Raw genomic sequence first — 17,577 nt, 5'->3', positions numbered from 1 at the left:
GACAGGGCAACTGAGAGAGTAGGCAATAGGGCTACTATCAAAAATGAAGTTGTCTGGCCAGTGAGCTTTTTTCTGCTCCTCATCTAGTAGTATTTGCCAGGTACGTTTTTGAGCTGCACTCTCTCTTGAACATATGTAGTGGTGGTGTAGTAGTGTCTAACTGCCATGAGCTCTGTTTTTATGAAAAGTGAGATTTGAAGATACAGCAGTACTTTAAAATTTAGTATTGCATTTAGCGTTGGTTTTTGTTCTTTGTTAGGAGTATACAACTTTTCATTGTTAAGTTTTTTTGGAGTACAGTGCCTCTAGAAGCCTGATTTGAAATTGAATTTTATCTGCAAATACAGACAGTTTAAGCCTGTTGTTCACTTGTTTTGTTCTTTCTTTTTCAAGCGCTTTTCTTAATGTTGATACTTATTACATGAAGATATTTTTATCACAGAAAAGATTAATTACAAATTCAGTCTAGATTTGTTTAGTTGCATATTAGAATATAACATGGCAAACTCTCTATGTCAAAAAAAATCGAGTTCTGAAGTGACTGTTTGATCTCAAAGATTGCAGAACTACCATCATAAAAATAGACCAAGAAACACAACAGCAGTAAAGAAGAACACAGGGAAAATTGTTAAATGATTTTATGAATCATTGTTAGGTTTTATAGAATTTAGAAATATTTATTGCATGCATATTTCAAATGATGGGTAAAATAAATATATATTTAATATATTTATCTGAAATATTTGGTGGGTTGGAGAGCAGCAGAAAAAAATTGAAAGCTTATTTTTAAGCTGTCAGTGTTGATAACTTTCCTTTGTAGAAAAGTATAGTTGTTAGAATGACATTGTCATTATAACTCTGAAGGTCTGAGGACAACTTTGTCTTCCCCACATTTGATCGATTTAGATTGTAAAAGTATTTTTAAAAGGAATTGTAATTTGCATATGACTAAGAGGGACAGTCATCTAAAATGCAGCATATCTTTATTGTGATACATTTTAAATATAAAAATTCAGGAGTTTTAGAAATGTTTAAGCATCATAGTAAATTTGATGTTTTTGGTTAAAGAAACCAAGAACAACTAATTACTTAGAATTCTCTGAGGGTGAGTAATTTGTGAGGTATATAAAGAAAATAGTTTAAGAAAATTTTTCATAATTAAATTTGTGAGTAATAAATATGTGCAAGATAAACTGATAGTGATTTGTGTATTCCAGTAATCAAACATATTGCTTGATCCATTTTTTCAGCTGTAGTATTGATTTGTAAGGTCATGGGTGATAAATTTTAAATAAAGTACTGTTAGATAAGCAGAAGAAGGGGCCAGCTGAAACTTAACCTGGCTTCCTCAGTTCACCAGGAAATGCCTTTATCCTGGCCGTGTGAATTTCTTACTGGATGTTTAGTATTTGACTGTCTCTTTCTGAATGTGTGTGGAAAACTGAACTGGGATTTAATTCGTTAGCCTATTAGCATTCATGTAGTGCTGCAGAACTTTACTGTAGTAATGCCTTATTCTGCAAAAAAGTGTTAGGTTTTGTTTATTTGTAAACATTGTGTTATAAATAAAATTGTATATAATAGAATGACATACATTTTTCCTCAAAATGTAGAATTTTTGTGAAAATAGAGTTAAAGATAAGCAATGCAGTAAGAATGACAGCCCATTTTTTTCAACATTCCCTATTTCAACAGCTTGTTTGTAAAGCATTTCTGGTAAGTTATGTAGTGGGATAGTGCACTCCTGATGTAGAGCCGTAATGGAGCTTCTTACCTCAAGACAACTTCTGTTTGCTAGGGCTGCAGACCAGTCTTTAGTGTCAATTTGTAAGTAAAGAGAAAGGAACTGCTTGCATCCAGTAAGAAATGCCCTGAGCTAATTTAATTTCCTTATGGTTGTCCTGCACTTAGCCTATCTGTTGCAAAAGTGATCTCAAAACAGTCTTTTTTYTTTTTTCTTTTTTTTTTCCCCCCATGTTAGGAAATGTATCTGTTGTAGAGCTGAGGGAACCTACAACAGATGCAAAGCAATCAGAAAACTTTGATATTTAAAAGAGTTTGGAAGTGGGATGTATCAGACTATTTTCACTTGTTACAAAGCTCAAAATAGTCCTCATATCTGCAGCACAAGTTGGGGTAACTTACAAAGCTGTTTATATCTGCCTTGGAGACCAGACTGATCTCTACCAGATCTAGCAACTTGTGGGTGCAAACTGCTTTTCTCTCTGTGTGTGTTAGTCTCACAGTTGGAGTAGGAATGAATATCCTTGGTACTAAAATCTTAGTTTGGCTGTCAAGCTCTTATCACAGCCATTACTTTGACTCAGACCAGGGTGATTTCACACCTTTGTTCTTAGTGGGCATGTGAAGTTAGTGAATGCAATTTAACATTTATGGATAAAAGTAAACTAATCTCCAAACTTAATGAAATTACAAATATGTGATGGAGGTGTTCAGTGTGCACAACAGTAGAACCTGGGTTAAACAGGGGTCCATTCTTTGCAGGATTAGTCTTTTGGGATTTGTGGAAAGAAATATTATATAAAGAGGATGTGGTTTGTTCTTGACATGGCCTACTTACAAGTCTAGTTATGATAGCCTGGCTTAACAGACTCTCTGGCATAATTTCATTTTCAATAACGTTTATTTTAGGATTTGAGTATTTACATATTAGATGTGGTAGAATTTTTTTCATGCACTATGAAATGCTTGATTTGAACTCTGGCCAAGAAAAGCAGCTCAATGAAACAAACCTTTAAAGAACAGCTATGCTGATTGAGGTCTGAAAGTTTACCAGAGTTTTGCACCAATCTGCACCTAAAAAAAAAAAAAAAAAAAAGGTCTGGTTGTAATTTTGGATACACTTCAAGTTTGTGTAGGGCACCAGCACTGCCTTGGGAAGCAGATACATCTGCCTGCTTTGGCAGCTGTTTCCAGCCCTGAACCGCCACTTCGTACTGGCACATGTATTTGTGTGACCCAGGGGGAGAGCGGAATGAGAATTTTGTATTGATCGAAACTAAATTTGACTAGAAAGGAAGTAAGTTTTAGCTTAGATCAGCTGGCAAAAGGAAAAGTATACTTAAGGAGCAGGACTGTTTCTTTGTGACACTCTTGACCTCATGGGCATGATACAAAATAAGTAATAAGATTTTTCTGTTCATGGCACTAAACTCTGAGTTTTGGAAAATGTGTAATATCAGATCCGTAGCAGGCTTTTGCACCTGCTCGTGTAGCATACCAAGCTTATTAACTGTCTTCTACATACCATAAATCTAGTTCTCAGTAAAAGACTGGCACCATGCACCTTTTCACTTCTACAAAGTCAAACTGCTTGCACCTTCTTCCACTTAAGAACTCTCCTTATTTCATTCATTATAAAGGCGTCTAGTAAAAATAGTGTGTCTAGTAAAAATAGTACAGCTAGTATGTGGGTTTTTTTATTGCAAAGATGGAAAAAGCCTAACGAGGTAACTGAATATTACAGTTCTAAAGCATTATTCTCTTTGAGTTGTCTAATTGACTCAGAGATTATACGTAGTCCCTACTTGATCATTTTAGATTTATTTACGGCTAAAATATTTGAGAAATCRTGTTGTTAGCAAAAATGATTTATTTAGAAGTAGTATTTATATTTGTGTTTTCCATATAACTTTGTATTTGTGAATTTCAGCTACAGCATAATCTTCCCTTTTCTTTTGTACTGCTATATGATTTTGTCCAGAACAGTTAAACCATTGGTCTGTGATAAGATGGAATTCCAGTTTTGTGAAGAAAAGTTAAACAGACCAAACTTAGTTGTTAGATAAAACTATTACCATTCTGAATGCTTGGTTCACCACTATGGTATCATGAAGAATTCTTGATGCTATCTGTGAACAGCATTCATAACCTCTGCTATTTGTCTGAGTAAACGTCAGAACGCTCAAGGAGAGAGCGATATTAAACAGACTACCTTGTACCAGAATAGGAGGGGTGGGGGAGAAAAGGGCACAATATTTATGACTCCAGGAACTATAAGTTGTAATTTAATGAGATCAAAGCATTTGCTGTTTATTCGCTGCACTGGGATCTTGGAATAAACTGGTTAGAAAACAGATACCAAAAAAACCTCCAGGATATTTAAGAGATTATAAAGACTATAAAATCAAAGGCATATTTTAAATGAAAAATCATGTTGTACAAGCCTCTAGTATAAAATTAATTTAGCATTCTCCTGAGATTAAGTAATTAATGTTTCAGGGAAAGCAAAGATCCTCCAAATTTATAGCCAGTTCCTGTTTTTGCCAGATATTCACTGTTCTTCCTTTCTCCTCCTGATTCCCATGAACATACACAACAACTCCTATAGGTACTTTATTTCTATTGTATATCTCAGTGTAGGAGTTTTTACCAATATCAGTTACTGTGTAACTCAACCTCCACTTCTAATAGGTTTCTAGGAAGAGAAAATATCTAAATACAGATTCTTATTTGTAAAAAATGACTTTGTAATGATTTTATTCAGAAATACTTCAAACAATTAGAGTAAAATTAGCACAATAACATTTTACTGCTGAAAATAAACTTTTAACCACATTTGACAGTTTAAAGTATAGCTAATCATTTTTACAAATTTTGGTTCCTCAGTTTAATTTATTCTGGTGTTTCCATACATTATTTAAAAGTAGGGCATGACTCAAGATAGTTTAAAAGATTTGTCTTTGTTTTGAATTGCAATGCCTATACTGGATGAACTATTTATACGTGTTTCCTGTGTTAAGGAACTGAAGAAAGTAACTACAGACTTGATAAGGTCCAAGGTCACATCTCAGTACAGGGTGGGAGAAGAAAACATCAATCTTGCAGCAAAGGAAAAAGAGTTTCAAGAACTGCAACAAAAAATCAGAATGGTATTTTGGTATTTAAAGAAATTAAATTTTTGGTTAATATTTTCTGTTGATCATTTAGAAAACATCATGACAATGATCTGTGGTGTGTACAGGTTAGTGCTTACTTTTTGCTAACTGCATATACTATATTATAAAATTATTTTCAAAACTATCTACCTTTTCTAGGAAAGCAAATATATTATGAACATGAGTATAATTTTATAGTAAAATAATACTGATAAGAAAACATTTCCAAAAATGCTTTAAATTCTTTAAACAGTCTGTAGGTGATGATACACAATCTCACGCTAATACAATATTACTAAAGAAAATATAGAGTAATTTTAAATGTCTTTGGTAGTATTTCATGTTCCTTATTTTTTTTAAGGAGACAGAAGTTAGTAAAAAAGTTCAAGAAGAAAACACTCGCATTAAAGAAGAAAAGCTGGTGAGCTGTTAATACAACTTTGGTATTTAAAATTGCTTAAGAATGTATTTTCTATATACTACATTTAAGATTCTTAAATGATCATACTAAGCTATTAAAATTAAGTTCATTTGTTTACTTTTCAGAAATAATTTAATAACACCACAGATGGGATCTTACTCCTCAGTTTTGAAAAAGTAAATTAGCAGAGCAAACTACATTTTTGACACTTCATTCCAAGTCTTAACTCTTATCTTTGAATTCAGATGAGAGAACCTTGGTATACCCATGAAAATAATTGTTCACATATCTGTTCAATACAGATAAGCAATAAGGTTTGCATAATATGCCTGCTGTTCTGCATTCTGGTACCCAACAGTTTACTGGTATTTAAAACAGGTAAAATTGGAATCATATCAATTATATGGCAAGGAAGTTGCAGAATTTTCATTCTGCAGGTCATTAAATCAAACGTGTCAGAGAAGTGTTGTTATCTTTGTGCTGAGGGAGGGACAAGAGCAGCAGCTTGCTTGCGTACCCACTGAGCAGTCATTAAAGACTATTGCAGCAACACTGTTCCAGTCCTTAAAAGTCTGTTTGTGTTTTGGATTTGCTTTTGAAAAATATTTGCCATTAAACATTAGAAAAAAATGAGAGGTGCATGGTCAGTCTATCCTCATTACTCCCACAGTTCTGAATGTGTTAAGAGCATTCCTGTGGAGATGCTTGTTGCCCAGTTCATGTGTTATAATATATGTATTATCTAAGAGAAGGACTGGTATTGCCCATGTTTCTCTGTTTTGTTTTATATAAATTGTTTTTAATACTTATCTGTTTTGGTACAAATCTGAGGAGGGGACTAATATAGACATTAACTTCATGTTTTCTCCAAGAACTGGGCTTAGAAGATTTGGATTTTTGTATGACAGAGATCTAAAAATCTGCTATCTGGATTAAGTGAAGTTTTTGGCTTCAGTGGCTGTTGGACTGAGGCTGAATATATTATCTAAATGATAGCCTATTTACAATGAAGTGTGTGCAGGGAAGCAATCTTGTCTAATTAATTGAACACCGTACTGGACACAAAGGACATAACTGACTGTGCTACTGACCTGCCAGATGACACTGGGCAAGTCATTTCACATCTCTGTGCTTCAGTTTTCTAGCTGTAAAACTGAACTAAAAAATAACTTGAAACTTCAATGAAAAACATGATAGACAAACATTGTTTCTCTCTGTGTGAAAGTATACCAAAAATAATTTCATTTTAATTAGGTGTTCGTATCCGCATATGCGATAGAACCAAAAATAGATAAATTTGAAAGGTCTTTAAGTATATGAAGGTAATTTGTTTTAATAATATGTTTCTCTCTCAATACATTTTGAAGCAACTGAGCACATTTAAGGCTATCTTCTGTCTCAAACTTCATTATGTTCCTGTGCAGATCCTTCTTCAGTAACTGCTGGTCTGGTCTCTAGGGAGTAGAGACTGGCTTGGCTAGATCATCCCCTCCGTTTTAGAATCTTTGGAAAGGTCTTTGATATTGCTTAATATAAAATGGCTTTCATTGTCTCCATTCCATCCACATTTTTAGCTAACTACAACAAACTTTATTAATGGCAACATCTTTGAGTTTTTAAATCTATACCATCTGTGAAACACATTAATCAACTCATTTTTGGATGGTTCTCATTTTAGATCTTATTCTCCTAGAAATAATAATATACTCCATAGTTGTTTAGTCATGTCAGTTCCATCTATCTGGAAGATTTTCTGTCAGGCATGATCCATTTCTTACAGTGAGTCTTTCTAAAAAGATGATCTTAGCCTGCAGAATGGGTGAAATTTTGATATTTGAGCTCTGTATTGGACCAGCTTGGACAATTTGAAAATAATCTAGTGTGATGGATTAACATGCTAGTCTTTTGCTCTGGAGACCTAGGTTGAAAATACTGAAGAAATAATTGCAGTGGTTCACTTTTCTTGTGTCACAGAAATAACAGAACAAAACCACGTTACTTGTCATCATTCTTGGTTTCTAATTCAAGTCTGAAGACTGAAAGAAAATGGGATGATTGCAGGTCAAGATTGTAGTTTTTGTTAGTGGAACTCAATGCAAAGTTCATATAGTATCATTTTCACATTACATGGAGTTTAAACTGGGATTGGGATTATTAATTCCTCACAGTAGTGAATGTTTATTTGTTAATGGCCAAACAACGAACCCCATGTAATAGTGATCAAAGGAGTCTTTCTGGCATCATGGAGGAAGAAGAAGATGCTGAAAATTTGCCCCTAAATTAATCCAGAATAAGATAATTGTGTGAGATGAGTTGTATTAGTTCTAAATGGTTTACTACTATAACATCATTGATGAAGGTACCACAAAAAGTTCAGACTGGGACAGCAAAATCTGATGTACATGAATCATAGCACAATAAGATGCAGTACTAATGTGTGTTAGTTCTAGTCTATTAAGAGTTAATTCAGGAGATATAGAATAATGTCACATAAGGGTGATCCATTAGTGAAATCTCATATAATTTCTCTGGGATTTTTTATATTTTCCGGAACTGTAATATGGTACCATAAAATTTTGCCAGACTAACTGAACTCACAGTGGAGCTGGATTTGGCACGTTTTAAAAATAATGCATCTGGATAAAGTATCAATGCATTGCTCATTTTAATTATAAGAAAATTAATTGAGGAAGAATAGAGTGCATTATCTTCTCCCAGGAAAAAGGCCAGAAAAGCTTGGAGTAGCCCTGATTTCTTCCTCCAAGTCCTTTCCTGATGTTGATGTTGGTTGTAACAGGGAATAAATTTGTATATACATTATTTTGTAAACCTTTCACAGAAGAAAAAATAAATGAGTTAATCTAAAAGATATAAATTATCTAATGTTTAAACTTCAGAAACAAAACATTATTCAATATATTTTGATTTGTTTTTATTAATAAGGAAATTCTCAGCTCTCTACAATGTGTGCAGGGGTTGCTTCAGCGAATAACCCAAACGAATGTTAGAATGGAAGGTGAATTAAATGCACTGAAAGAAGAATATCAGGTCAGATTTTTCTTGATTAGACAAGCTGCTACTATTTGCTATGTATTTTTAAGTGTAGGGCTGTTAAAGACATCTGTACGCTTTTCAGAACTTTTGACCTCACTTCCATTGCTCCCTCAGCTCCCTAACTGTCAGCATGAACCTTGAAACACACTCTATGGTTTCCCTTTTCTAGTTTTCCGCCAAAAGTAAATCACGGTTGCCATTTCTTATCAGCCAATTCTGGAGGTAAAACCAGAATATGCTTGTGGTTGTTTCCAAGTATTTAGTTCTGAATAAAAGATTTTGTACCTCTTTTTTTTTTCTTTTTTTTTTCTTCTTAAAATTAATTTCCATGTAAGTTATACTTCTTGTTGCTGGAAAATACTTAAAAAATTTCAGATCCTCACAGCCGGAGCTTGTTCCCAATTTTATTAGAGCAGAAGGGCCAAAAAAGAGCATATCCTTAGCCCTTTCTTGCTGTGCTGTCCATTGTAGAATATGTTTTAGGGATGGTAAGTATTCATGTTGGAGAGTGTGGAATGACAACATTTCCCAGTTGCTCTTTGAGAGTATTGAAAGGGTTTAGAACAGATTAGAGTCTAAATTATACTAGCAATCAAATTGGCCCACAGTACATGAAAGATTAAGGTCATATCTGCTTCAGTCGGGTGTCCCATGCAGAGTTCAGGTTCAACTGTTGATGGGACTCTTAATAATTACTGTATATTATTTATCCATATAACTGTACAACTATTCCATTCCTTGCTCAGCCTCTAAGGTCAAGGTTTTGAACTATGATCTCAGTTTCAGAATTAACTTTTTGTGTGCACATATGCTTTTGTTTCTAAGTAAATGATTCTGTGCTAAATTGCAACTAGATTCAGTTCACRTAAGCCTTTACTTTTACTTTGCTATATATAAGCAGTTTATCTTCTGCTGCAGTATAAATATATTTTGCATTTTGACTGCACAATTAAGGTTAAAGATGAGCTATGCTCTCCATCAGAAACTAGCTAGAAATTCACTGGAGACTAAAGTACCTGTTTTGTAGTACTGGATAAAGCTGTAGTGATGGGGAGAAGTCACTGATTTCAGGAGTCTGGGTTGCTGCATTTGTGTTAGTCTAGAGTGTTTTTCGTGGCTATTAAAATTCGTTGATCTGAGTGTGCACTAAAACCAAGAAAATATACTTCTCAGCTTGGAAAACAGTCCCACTAGTCCATTATGAATCTCCACAGCTTTCCAGTTCCTTTTTTACATGTTGGCTTTATTAAAAACATTTAAACATGACAAAACACAGCTTAATGGCAAAAGGTTAGTGTTTTTATCCTAGCATGTTTGAAACTTTTGGCCAAGATCAATTTAAGCAATTCTACAGGCAAGAGACTATTAATATAGCATGCTCTTCTGTAACCTTTCTTATTTATATGTTGGGTCATCAGCAGAAATAGTGAGACAGCTGAATTAGTTGCTATTCGTACAATATCAATAGTACTTTTTGTTAGAGTGAGAAGGTAAAGTTCATTTTCTTTTCTAAGCTGATTAAAAGTACTTTGTAAATAAAAGCAAATTTCCTGAAGCTCAAGAAAAATAAGTTGAAGATAATATTCACAGCTTAGAGGAAAAAAATAAAGAATAGAGGTGTAGTATTAGTGTAGTAATAATGTAGTAATGTATTCCTAGTTTAATGTGTATGCATCCTTATTGATGATGATTTTCATAACACCTTTAGGATCTCTGTTTCTGGACTATTAAATAGCAGATGTATTCTAAAAATGCTTTTTTTCTGATAATACCTATGAACTATTATTTCCTCTATCAGATAAGTTTAAAGTTGGGCGTGCCTTGAAACTCCAGCTAAAACTGTGAATTCTGTCTGTGAAACTTTTCTTTGAAGACCCTACAGAAATGTCTGAGCTTAAGAAAAGTATGGCTTGTTTTTTTGTTGTTAAGGTATGAATTGAGTACAGATCTGTGTTTTGTGTGCAGGCCAACAATTAATTTATGTTTGCAATGATACTAATTGTGATCTTGAGAGCCTGCTCTGATTTGGGTCCTGTTTATATCAGACATTGGGATGGTATTCATATTTTCTAATTTTCTAACCGCAAGACAAACTTCTTATATTCGTCAAAGCTTCAGTGTCGTCCTCAGAGGTAATTTCTTGTGGACACAACTATTTTAGATGAATTTGGTGTTACAAGACAGATAACTAATAGGAGGCTCTGACTCACTCTTTGAAAGCTCTGTTGACTGTATAAGGAGTCTTGAATTCTTAGTTTGATGTTTGAGTTTTAAATTATGATGATGTAAATATTCCTTCTTASTCTTCACTGTGGCAATTAAGATCAACTAATATTTAGTCTCAGTTGAGATTTGTAAGAGCATTCTGTGCATTCTCAAAACCAAGACTTTCTCACTTGAGAATAGGAATTAAAGGATTCATAATATTTTTATAAGCACTTGAGATCTGATAGATGATTTTTTTTTTCAAGAGATCACACCTGTAAACATAAATGGGGCTAGTTATTTTAAGGTTTTTTTTCTAAAATTCAATAAATATATAAATACTGTGATTCCTTGTTTTATCTTAAATGGCATGATGTGTGTAACTGCTATATTAAAGGTGAATGTCATAGGTCCCTATTTTTTTCCTATATGCATTTATAGGGTTATTTTGATGTGTCAAAAATATCTGTCTCTTCATGTTTAAACAGTAGTCATAAAATATTGTTGCCTTTTGCAGTTGCTCATTTGACTGACAATTTGAGACAATTACTGGGCTGTTCCATTAACAAGTTAGCTGCTTATTTTGCATTGTCATTTTTAAAGCAGCTAATGGACCTTCTAAGTAGGGGGCTGAATGCATATTTAGAGGGATCTCCCCACTTTCCTGCCAACTTCAGAGCTATTGCTTTCATTTTTATTGATTCTAGAATCTCAACATTATGAATGGGGTCTGGAGGTCATATACAATTCCTATGCTCTATCCTACTTCCCTGTTTTATTCGTGGACTTTGCTCATCACTAAAGAGTTTTTTCTGAATAACAGAAAAATGGAAAAAGTCACTGTACAGTCCAGTGGAAATGTTTTTATTTCTCTTATATGCGCAAAAAAAAAATCACTTATTTATGGGTTTGAGGTAACTGGACATTCCATTTGCCAGGTAACATTCCAGAATGATCAAACTGGCCTTTCTCATTCTGTCTAGGAATACTTAGCACTAGCATATCAATGTCCTTAAGAGTTCAGAAAAGCAAGTTATAATCCTTTAATGGATGACACAATATTTGAGAATGCAAGGAATACAGGTATTCCGCTCTCTATACAGCTGGCTTTAACATATGCTCGATTCTATTCATCAGCTACTCCAACATTTTCTTCTTTAATAACTTAGAGTATATGGGAAGTCAGTATTTATTCCTATCTAAATAATAGACGTCTTATGGAGAATACTGGCCTATCTTGGCAAAAGCCTGTTTGTCTAAAAGAGAAATTGATCATCATAGTTAAGGCATTACCACAAATTATCACAACTATTTTGTCAACCTGAAAGGTTGGGGGGAAAAAAAAAGCCTCTTATTATGCATTTTGAAAACAAACATGTATGCCTAAACCTTGACATTCTCCAATAGGAAACGTGAAGGACTTAAATGCCTGGAAATGTTTTTTCCAAGAGTGTTCCTTGGTCAAATGGAAGGAACGTATACCCTACAAACTCTTTCTCAACACAGATACAACTGTACTATTTAGTATAAAATATTCTTAAAGTCCCTCCCGTGAGAGAGGGACTTGCTTCTATTAGATTTGTTTGCAGCTAAAGAAGAAGGTTTCTCAGAATCTCCTCTAAGAAGGAGTAGTACAAAGATCTTTTGATCATGTATGTTCTTGATTCACAAGACTAAAATATACATAATTTTCAATTCTGCAAACTCAGAGAGGACTTAACCAAGATGATCATGCTAATTCTGGCATAGCCAAATTCTGCTTCTCATTGCTGGAACAATCTGTATACCCACTAATGGTCCATCTGCCAGTCATTGTAATCAATCACCTCTCAACCTTTCAGGTTTACTCACTATTCTAACAATTAGATACTTTGACTCAGTATCCCTCCAAATTAGGAGTCTTCCTCTTCTTGGTCTCCAAAACTAGAATATTTCCTTTGAGTACGTTAAAAAATATTAGATTGATTTATTTACGTTAAAAAATATTTGATTGATTTATTTACGTATTTAGAACAGATGTGGCTTTGTTTTGCACTGCATGCCTTTTATCTCCACAAATTTCATGCTTCAGCAATGCAACAACACCAATAATATTGAACCAATAATGAAGATGGTGATGCTGTGCTTGCTTATGGAAGAAAAGTATTTTATCTGTTGATAAATGGATCTTCAGGATTTAAAAATGTTTACAGTTAACCCTTTCATATGTAGGGTTGATCTCATTTTCCTGATGTCCATACTGCTTCTAATTACATCTCTTTATGATTGTAAGAAGATACTTTGGATAGTTCATTTTGAAACTGTTGTTATTTCAAAGGTGTTTCAGTAAGATATGGCTGTTAGCTGAGGGGTCCTAATATTCGGTGGGCATTTCAGACGGTGATCTCATTTGCTAAATGGGCAAAGTCAGGGTTTGCTTTAGGAGTGGAGATCTTCAAGAAAAGCTTAGGTAACACAGCTAACTCTTCTTTCTGCAGCATTAGCTTTGTACATTAATATGCTGCTTGTGTTATGCTAAGAGCTATGCTGTAAATAACTGTTATATTCCACCTGAGAGGAGGTTGCATTTGGGCCACAAGTAAAAGAATCCTTGGTATGTGAGCAAGTTTATCGAAGAAAGGAGGCCTTGGACTCCTGGTTTGTAGAACTGGATGAAAGGTGCTACATCAGTGTAAGTGTGATTATTCAAACAGCGTATTGCTTGTATCTTCTTTTTAATTAGTTAATAATATAACAGATTTTCTCTGATAGATTCTGAATAATTTCTTCCATGTGTATTCAAATGAGAGGTATTCTGAATTTTCTTATTGTTATACTTGTAAAATATATTTGTATTAATAATGTAGATAAATGATTATAGGCATTTTTAAATTGTTGTTAAGTGAATCAAGAAGTAGATTCATATTTTTAGTTAAAAGATTGAGTAAAAAGGAATTCCTCTGGAGTATGTCTCCATACCTAACATTTTTCAGGTGGACTTTCAAAGCAACTCAGCAAGTCCTATATACACATAAATACTCACACATGCGCATGCATGCATTAAAGTTATGTTTACATTATCAAATATGTTTGTATCATCTATATAGTAGATAATGGATGCAGTAAGTCCTTTATCTTCCATATTGTATGCTATAAAAATGATAGGATAACAATTCCAGCAGTACCTGAGACATATGAGCAATGTTATGTTGATTTACACAAGACAGCTATAATTTATCTGTATGACAGTAAAGCTGAAACAGTTAACCAAAAAATGTTGCAAGTACAATTATTATCATATAAAAACTTAATAAAACAGTACTATTATTTTAATGCCCTTTTATTCTGTTTCAGTGATGTAATAAAAAAATAAATTAAAGATAACCAGACATATACTAAAAACTTGGTGTTCCAATAAATATATTTTACAATTTAAAGTTAATACAGTTTATAGGATAGGTTAATAAACAATTTAGGGTAGAAACACTGATAAGAAAAACAAAGATATTTTCTTTGTCTATGTAGTAGTTTTTTCTTTAAGCACACTGGGCCTAGATTGTGCTACATTTCATATTTCTCATCTCTGCACTTTATATTACTTTTTCAGCACATTAAAACTTATGCAGTGAAACTGAATAATGGCAAGTGTTTTTATACCCCTTTATAGCCATTTCTTTTTTCATAACCTCCCCCTGTTTCCTGTTAGCTAAACTATAAGCACCTTTCTGTTAATTTATGAAAATTATTGTTGAGATAGCACATTATCACTGATCTGTATGGCACTTTCAGCATGTTAGAAGCAAAGGTCCAAGCAACATAAAACACATCAAAATTCATTAATGTGGTATTGATTATTTTTTGGATAATTAATTTTATTGCAGACCCTTGAAAGAGATAATGAGCTGCAAAGGGAGAAGGCAAAGGAAAATGAAGAAAAGTTCCTTAATCTTCAGAATGAGCATGAGAAGGCACTAAGAACTTGGAAAAAAGATGTAGGTTTATTAAATTAAATGTTAGAGTATTAAAAGGTTTTTGAAATAGTCATCAAGCATTTCAGATAATTCCTAAAAGCCAAGAAGATACTGCAGAAATAATAAAATTTTTAAAATAAATAATTTCCTTTGCAGTAACACAGACTTTTCTAGAAATGATTATTTTTAAAAGGTAGATTTAGGAAAAATGTTGACTTCTGTGCTCTAGAGGGTCAGTGTATTTCCTGCAATCCTGTAAAGCAAGAGCCAAGGTATGAAGCGTTATCTTGAATTTAGCGTTTAGAAATATTCCAGAATTACACACTTGCCATTACCTAGAAATAGAAGCTGATATATTTTTTCACTTTCATTGATTGAATTTTATATAACTTCAGAACCTTAGCAATTTCATACCCAACCTATTCAGAGTGTGCCAACATTTCCAGGCTGCACTCTTGTACTCTGAAAAAACTATCAGTGAATCATATCTTAAAAAGTGAATGTACATCTGCATGAACTGAAGTGATACAAACTAAAGGTACTTCTGAAGGGCCATATGCCCAGAAAAAAATGCAGCCCCAAACTGAATCAGGTAGAGATGCTGGAAGACTGCGTGAAGGCAGAGGTCCTTATTTGACAGGAAGTATTCAACATGGACTATGCAATGAAAGGGTGTTAAAAAAAAAAAAAATTTGCTCTTCTTTCTACTACTTTATTATTTTTAAAGAATACTTCAATAATTATTTAGTCCAAAGTAATTGGCAGAATATTGTAGCTGTAAAAATCATCTACAATGATAAATGCATGTGTATGAGTGAGAAGGATGAATACTTTTTTAATAAGGCAAGAAGCATTTCATGTGTAGAAATTAGACTCTAAGTAGCATTTGTTTAGTAGCCTGTCTTCTGTCTTTTATTTCTACTGAATTGACACCTACTGCCAGAAAGGTATTGAAGTTGGTAGGAGGACTGTCTCAGGGAATGTTTTGTGGAAATTACGTAAAGTTGTTCTTGTAATCCTGCTTTTCTCAGACTCTATGAGTGCAGGTACTATGGAGATGGTTATAACCCTGAGGCTACAAAATAGCTGCACTGTTCTGGTGCTCACTGCTCTTGAGGACAGAAGATTCCATCTGCTTGATTTCTAGGAGAGTCTTATACTATAGTTTTGTGTATAGACAAGGGCATTTGCCACTTATTTCTCAGTAATGTTTGCGACTAACCTTTAGAAGATATATATATATTTTTTTTCCATGTTTCTGCTATGGCTAACTAAAGATCATATCTCTTAATTTCTTACTAAAAGAGATTTGGTTATAGCAGCATCATGGATAATGTTAACATACACTGCTCTGGAAATAACATTCGTAAATTAAATGAAGAAATTTCTGTAAAATAATCTTGTCTTTTTGACCTTCCTTTTTGTTCTAAATCTAAAAATGTAGTTGTTACATATTCACTGAAAAAGTAGTGGGTACTTGAGTCTATTTACAGAAGTAGTACCAAGCGAATCATCTGTAGTCATAGGTTCTGGACACTGTAGGTAGAAAATGAATAGCATGTCTATTTTTGAGCAAAAAAAGGAAGAAAGGTACAAATACAAATCCTACTGTTTTGAGAGTTACTGCTTGAAGTAAAAGGTGAACAAAGCCCAATTAGTAAAAAAAAAAAAGATACTCTGTGAGATAATGGAAACGTGGTTAAAATCCTTGGTTTGAATGAAAGGGCTCAGAATTACCTTATTCTGTATACAGGACTTCCTTGGAATCTGTACCTTCATTTTATTATTCAGCATAAGGATTCACCTTAATTTGCTAAGCTGTTGATACCACTGTAAAATGCTGTCTTTCATGTTTGAACATGCAGTAAAGATCAGTGTACTCTGTGTACCCTCAATTATTGTAGGAGGAAAATATGAGAAAAGAGATAGATACTATTAAAAATGAGCTGAATTCCTTTAAGGGAGTTTATGGACATCTTGAAGATTATCATTCTCCTCAGGAAAATCAGCATTCAGAGCAAGCAGAAAATCTGCAGGTAAGTGTATCTAATAGCTGCAGCACTTTTCTTGTGTAAAAAAAAAAAAAAACCAGCATCAGAGAGACATTAGTAAATCAAGTAATTTTTCTGATGTAATCAGTGATCCAAGATCCCATTGAAACTTACTGTACATACAGAAGGTTCCCCTTTCTTCATGGGTGCTTGTTCCACAAAAACTTGAGATGTTCATTGCCTCATTAATAAATTTATACATAATAAATAGCATTTATCTTAATCTAGGTTTACTAAATCCATTTCATGAACATATAGGTGTTTCTCAAATGCTATCTGTGTAGACCCACAGACTCTTTACCTGTATACAAGTTTCCTGGAAATGTGGAAACTTCTACTCAGAGGAACTAATTTCAGCCTCTGTAATAAGGAACAGATCAGAATTTTCATCTTATCAACATATAGATTGTCTGAGGTCTTTGGTTTTGATTTAAAAAAAAACTACTTTATTTTGCTTAGTATCTTTAAGAATCATCAAAGGCACAGCAGGCTGAACAAGCAAATGAATGCAGGAAGCAGAAGGCTGTTTTAGGCAGTGCAGCTTGAACTAGAATTTGACTTGCATTGCAGGTGGAAGCAAGTTCACACTCAGTTCTATATTCAGGGCATGTATGAGAAGTCAGCAAATGGTTAAGCACGGATAGCTTCTCTTTTGGAGCAAAAAGAACAGCATGTAGCACTGTAGCTACATGCTATCCCCTACTTAAACTGGCCTGCAAATTTATAGTCCAGTCCTTTATAACACAGAAACAATGGGAAGAGTGATTAAAGACTTTCCCTGTGTATTGAGTATATTCTGTTGTTTGGCTGAGTATTGGTTATGCCATCTTTTTTTCTTTCTTTAGTTCATATTTTCATTAGTGTCATTCATGTAATGATTTCTCCTTCAAAGAAGGGAAAATTCATTTTGCATGTACATGATTTTGCTTTCAGTGTTATGAAGACACCTTTACCGACTAGGATTGTAAATCAGATTTTTTTTTTTTTTTTTTTTTTTT

At 33.6% G+C, this 17,577-nt stretch overlaps 1 protein-coding gene across 1 annotated transcript in view; it reads left to right on the top strand.

Annotated features, from left to right (window-relative positions):
• CCDC73 (coiled-coil domain containing 73) overlaps nucleotides 1–17,577 on the top strand; it is an 87,075-nt gene that overhangs the window by 56,181 nt on the left and 13,317 nt on the right. The window contains exons 10-14 of the mRNA XM_026087686.1: nucleotides 4,764–4,892; nucleotides 5,260–5,319; nucleotides 8,263–8,367; nucleotides 14,439–14,549; nucleotides 16,433–16,564. Coding sequence (XP_025943471.1) covers nucleotides 4,764–4,892; nucleotides 5,260–5,319; nucleotides 8,263–8,367; nucleotides 14,439–14,549; nucleotides 16,433–16,564 — 537 coding nt within the window. The remainder of the gene's footprint in view (nucleotides 1–4,763; nucleotides 4,893–5,259; nucleotides 5,320–8,262; nucleotides 8,368–14,438; nucleotides 14,550–16,432; nucleotides 16,565–17,577) is intronic.

This window comes from Apteryx rowi, unplaced genomic scaffold (assembly GCF_003343035.1).
Source record: "Apteryx rowi isolate R43461 unplaced genomic scaffold, aptRow1 scaffold_73, whole genome shotgun sequence".
NCBI lineage: Eukaryota > Metazoa > Chordata > Aves > Apterygiformes > Apterygidae > Apteryx > Apteryx rowi.
Note: the sequence above shows the minus strand (reverse complement) of the source record. Positions and strands in the feature narration are given on the sequence as shown.